The sequence below is a fragment of the Aplysia californica genome, unplaced genomic scaffold, assembly GCF_000002075.1.
Source record: "Aplysia californica isolate F4 #8 unplaced genomic scaffold, AplCal3.0 scaffold00009, whole genome shotgun sequence".
Taxonomy (NCBI): domain Eukaryota; kingdom Metazoa; phylum Mollusca; class Gastropoda; order Aplysiida; family Aplysiidae; genus Aplysia; species Aplysia californica.
This window is the reverse complement of record NW_004797279.1, coordinates 668473-673139: the sequence shown is the minus strand read 5'-3', so window position 1 is coordinate 673139 and position 4667 is coordinate 668473. Positions and strand designations below refer to the sequence as shown.

Genomic DNA, 4667 nt, shown 5'->3' with positions numbered 1-4667 from the left:
GTGCAGATTCTCAATCTGTGGTATCGCTTGTGTGTGCCCAAGAAATATTTTATCGAAATTCCTTGCATAAAAAAAGCATAACGTAGGTACTATTGTTAAAAAAGAATAGAGCAGTTGTTTTTTCTTTATTCTCTCTCCTATAACTTGGACGTTCTGAGTATTTTAACATCTTGCCGATGAAATACTGTCAAGCCGCATTTATGATACAGCTTTCAGACAGGAGGTCACTGCGAGTGGGTGTTTTTAGCAAGGGTTAACCTTCCCCAAAAGTAGAACGCTGCTAAATTGTAAGCAATGATAGAGTGTTTGTTAACTTTCCTGCACTGATTATTATCATAGTACTTTTTGTATGACGTTGCCGTGCCATTTGAATTGAGCTATACATGCGTCCCAATTGTCATTGTTACTTTTGACACTAACCTTTACTTAACGAAGGGACAACTTTTATGTCGATGCGCGTCTCAAACAAACAACCCATCACTAAACTACAATATGACATTTTTTTTCTTTTTTATTCCAGACTGTTCTTCTCTGCTTCGGAAATCGCATCACGTCACCTCAGATTCTGACCTCATCCCTCCCACGCCAAACCTTCAGCTTCAGAGTACTCCGGGGTAGACCTACGACTCCACCACCAACATCATGCCGCGTCACCACCACGGTCACCATGGTCACCGCCACCATCACCACGACCACCACCACCACCACCGCCACGGGTCCCCCGGTAGACGTCACGGAGGTATGTCCGCCTTTGGGGGCGGGTCCAGCTCTTGGGGCGGAGGCTTGCACTTCGACGATGGCGATGACTTTATGGAGAGAATCCGCAGCCGCTTCCGCAACAGACCCGGAGGCCGCTACGGGTAAGGCTTTTTAAAAATATATAAATTTGTATTTTTAACAGGGTTTCAAAAGAGGTAATACAAGTTTTAAGGCACTTGCAGCACAGTTAGGGCAGTAAGTGTCGAAGATTTGAGGTAATGTTACTGGAGGGGAACATACAAAATTAAGGAGGAGAAAAAGGGACGGATATTTGTTAGGAAAGAAGGAGCAAACCACACAATAGCACCCGCCAACCACCGACACTATCGAGTAAGATTTGGCTATGTCACCGGGTTTGAATTTGAATTTAAGTAAAGCTCTTTTATTGTTTTCGCTTAATGTTGAAATATCATTGTACTTATATTTACTCACATTCTTATAGTCAGTGATTGTGTGATACAAATATTACCATTAAGGGACGCAGGGCCACCAAAACAGTTTGAGCAAAGAGAAGCGCCAGTGCTGTCTGGTGCTAGAAATTTAAAAAAGACGGATAAACAAAAACACCAGAAGGAAAGATAACGAGTAAAACCCACCAGCGGCACCCTCCAACTACCCATAATGTCTTTAGGGGAAAGGGGAGAGGGGGTGAGAATGGACATGCAATGATTCTCGCTTCTTAACGCAAGGTCCAATGACGGTTGTTCATGGGATAAGAATTTCAAACTTTTTTACCCATCCATGATTCAATCAAATGCCCGCTTTGATGTCTTAATGGATACCACCAAGAAGCCGGGGTATCTTCAAAGACTTTAAAAAGATTCATAGTTCAACGATTCATTACAGATAAAGCGTTTGATAACAATGATATGTCCACTTTCCAAATTCTAAGCTAAAAAACAATCCTGTAGAATTTGCAATTCTTTATCATCTTCCTTAATAAAATTCTGAAAGCGTCCACAGACCCTTAAAGTAAGCATTTTTTTGGAAAGACATATTATACCATCGACACTCCCATAGCTTTTTCTTTTTTTTTCATTTGCTCAAGGTTAATGAACCTTAAGTTGTGTATGTTACCTGTTTTCAAATCTATTTTTAAAAAATTCTGCTAGAGCCAAAAGAGAATGGCAACACACGATGCTAATACGAAGTCGCTTGTATGACATGAACAGTTACAGCGCACCTAAGTACGACATCCTAGGCGACCGGGTGCATAACTTTACGGTTGGGCCCACGTGAAAAGAACACCGCTCCTGTGGAATTTGGTTCTCCTCTTTGAAATTTGCATGCACCCCCCTCTCTTTCTCCACCTCCCCCCCCCCCCCCCCCTTTTCCCCACCCTCACCCGCCTAGAAATTAAGTGGGTATAATGATGAGCCATGGTGCGACAGTCTTTTGTTCGGATCCGTAGTGTAGCGTGATTGAAACTGAGATGCATGTTAAGTTCGGATGTCCTGCCCCTTATATAACCTTTGGGTGTTAAAAGGGGCGTTTAACTGATATTAAAATTACACCAATGGGCATGCTCCCTTTTTGACCTTTTGGCCCTTTGGCCTTTTAGCCTTGGAGCGTATTCGCTTTTCCAGATGCCAGACAATATTAAGGCGGCATGCATGATACAACTTTGCCGGATAGGTAGATGGGGAAAGTACGAAAAATTATTTTCCGAATATTAATTCCCTCCCTTCAGATTTTGGCTTCCTTGGTGTACATGTACTTCAAAGAAGATACAATATGGTCAATACGTTTGAAAATTTTTTTTAAAATGTGTAAAGGATGTTTTACTATTTTACAGGTGTGACAGTGATAGATCATTTGTAACCTATATGTTCTGTTTATAGCCCTTTTTCTTTCTGTCTCACAGAACAGGGCGGCTAGAAAGGGTTGCTGGTGCATCCAAATCTCGTCCCTTCCTGCGTATATATTGTCTTGTCGTTTGTAGGATTTATTAGAAACCTGCAAGTGTATCTGTTGTAATGGTTAGGCGCTTCACTGTTATAATAAAGCATTTAATAATAATAATAATAATAATAATAATAATAATAATAATAATAATAATAATAATAATAACAACAACAACAACAACAATATAATAATAATAACAATAACAACAACAATAATAATAATGTATTATTATTACCATTTTTATTATTATTATTATTATTATTATTGTATAGGGCATATCCTCACTCGACAGCAAGCTCTTTGCGTTTTACACTATATTATTACCCCAGCAGACTATAAAATACTCAGAGACATTGTCAGCTTCCCGGAAAGCTTACAGTGCAAGTAGCTAATCAAGCGCTCAAACACTAACAAACTGATAAGATCTTTCAATGTCTATAATAGCTGAGTACCCATTCCCACTTGGATGAAATGAGAAGCATTCGTGTAAAGTGCTATTCCTAAGGAAACGATGTTGGGCCCCTGAAGAGATTCGCGCCCAAAACCTCACGGTTGTGAGTCTGAGAGCCTAATCACTTCGTCTCATTCCTCTGTGTGGATGTTATCAAATGTCTTCATCTTCCTGACAGAATGTTGTATCATAATTAGCAGTGTAAGAACTGCCAGTTTCCTGACTGATCTAACTTGAGTCGATGGTGGACGTAAAACATTGATGATTTATAGTTAGTTATTTAAGTACGATGCAGACAAAATAATAATGCCCGTTCAACAGCAGAGGAATGACAATCTGGCAACACATTTCAAACATTCATACACAAAGAATCAGAAGCACTGCTCTGCAAATGTAATTGTGTGCATATTGTTGTCTACATTTTTAAGTTTCAGACTTAAAAAACAACAACACCCCAAACAGCGCTTCTTCATTGAGTTAAATAGACGTTATCTCATACTTTTTCACTCTTGCACGACTCACGCCTCTTCATGTTCTCCCACAGCTCTACCAATGTTTACGTTTACGGGAACGATGACGTGAACAACGACAACGGAAACTGGCGCTCCTTCTCCGGGACGGCACCGCCACCTAGTGAGTACTTGGCACTCCATTTTGTCTTCTCGTCAGTTACATAACAATATTGTAGTGACATGCCTCGCTTCTATTGTCTTGCTTCTGTTTGTATCTTTGAGGAAGAAATTGAACAAACACCATACGATACACTCCTTTAACGCAAAGAAACATCACTGACTCAAAGCTAAAACACATGTGTGCCGTACACCAAAAGATGGGTGGTTGGTGGGTGCTCTGATGTAGTTGGCTCCTTTTTTCCCCTGCCCAGCACCCTATCATCTTTATCTCTCCTCCTTTTCTTTGTATGTTACTCTCAAGTGGTACCTCTAACTCCCGGCACAGATTCGAACCAATTATTGTGTTGCAAGTGCCGTTTACCTCACATCGTACTTAATCTTACAATCTTATGACAACGTGCGTCTTCCAATGTCACGTATTTGTTTTGTTCAGTTTATGCCAGAAAGTGAACTAATTCCGCAAAATACTCTCTTTTAAGGCAAGAAACGTCCATGATACAACGGTTGAACAAACTTAATAAAACCTGTGTTAGTGACGTTTTTTGGCTGTTTATTTTCTCCAACACTCAAAGACTTTTTATCTTTTTTTTTCGTGCCACGGCCCGTAACTCATTCATCCCTAGGTGTTTATGTGAGTTCCTGCTGAATGGCTGCCCTTGGTTGACTTTGACCCTGGCAGCTTGAAGAGGGGTGGGAAAAAGGAGAGAATCACTCGTATTGCAGAAAGAGGTTGAACGCAACAAATGTAATAAGGATAAATTGCCCATCATTATTGTTTTCCCATTTTTCCTGTAGCTCAGACAGCCATTAGAATTAAGTTGCGGAAATCCGTTTAGACTCACATTTAGATCTATATAGAATGCTTTACATATACTCTCTCTCTTTCTCTCTCTCTCTCTCTCTCTCTCTCTCTCTCTCTC

The 4667-nt window shown here is 40.4% G+C and overlaps 1 protein-coding gene across 1 annotated transcript in view; it reads left to right on the top strand.

Moving 5' to 3' along the window:
• LOC101859899 (hemocyte protein-glutamine gamma-glutamyltransferase) overlaps window positions 1-4667 on the top strand; it is a gene marked incomplete in the record, with an annotated part of 69221 nt that overhangs the window by 5203 nt on the left and 59351 nt on the right. The window contains 2 exon segments of the mRNA XM_013082635.2: window positions 521-860; window positions 3660-3748. Coding sequence (XP_012938089.1) covers window positions 643-860; window positions 3660-3748 — 307 coding nt within the window.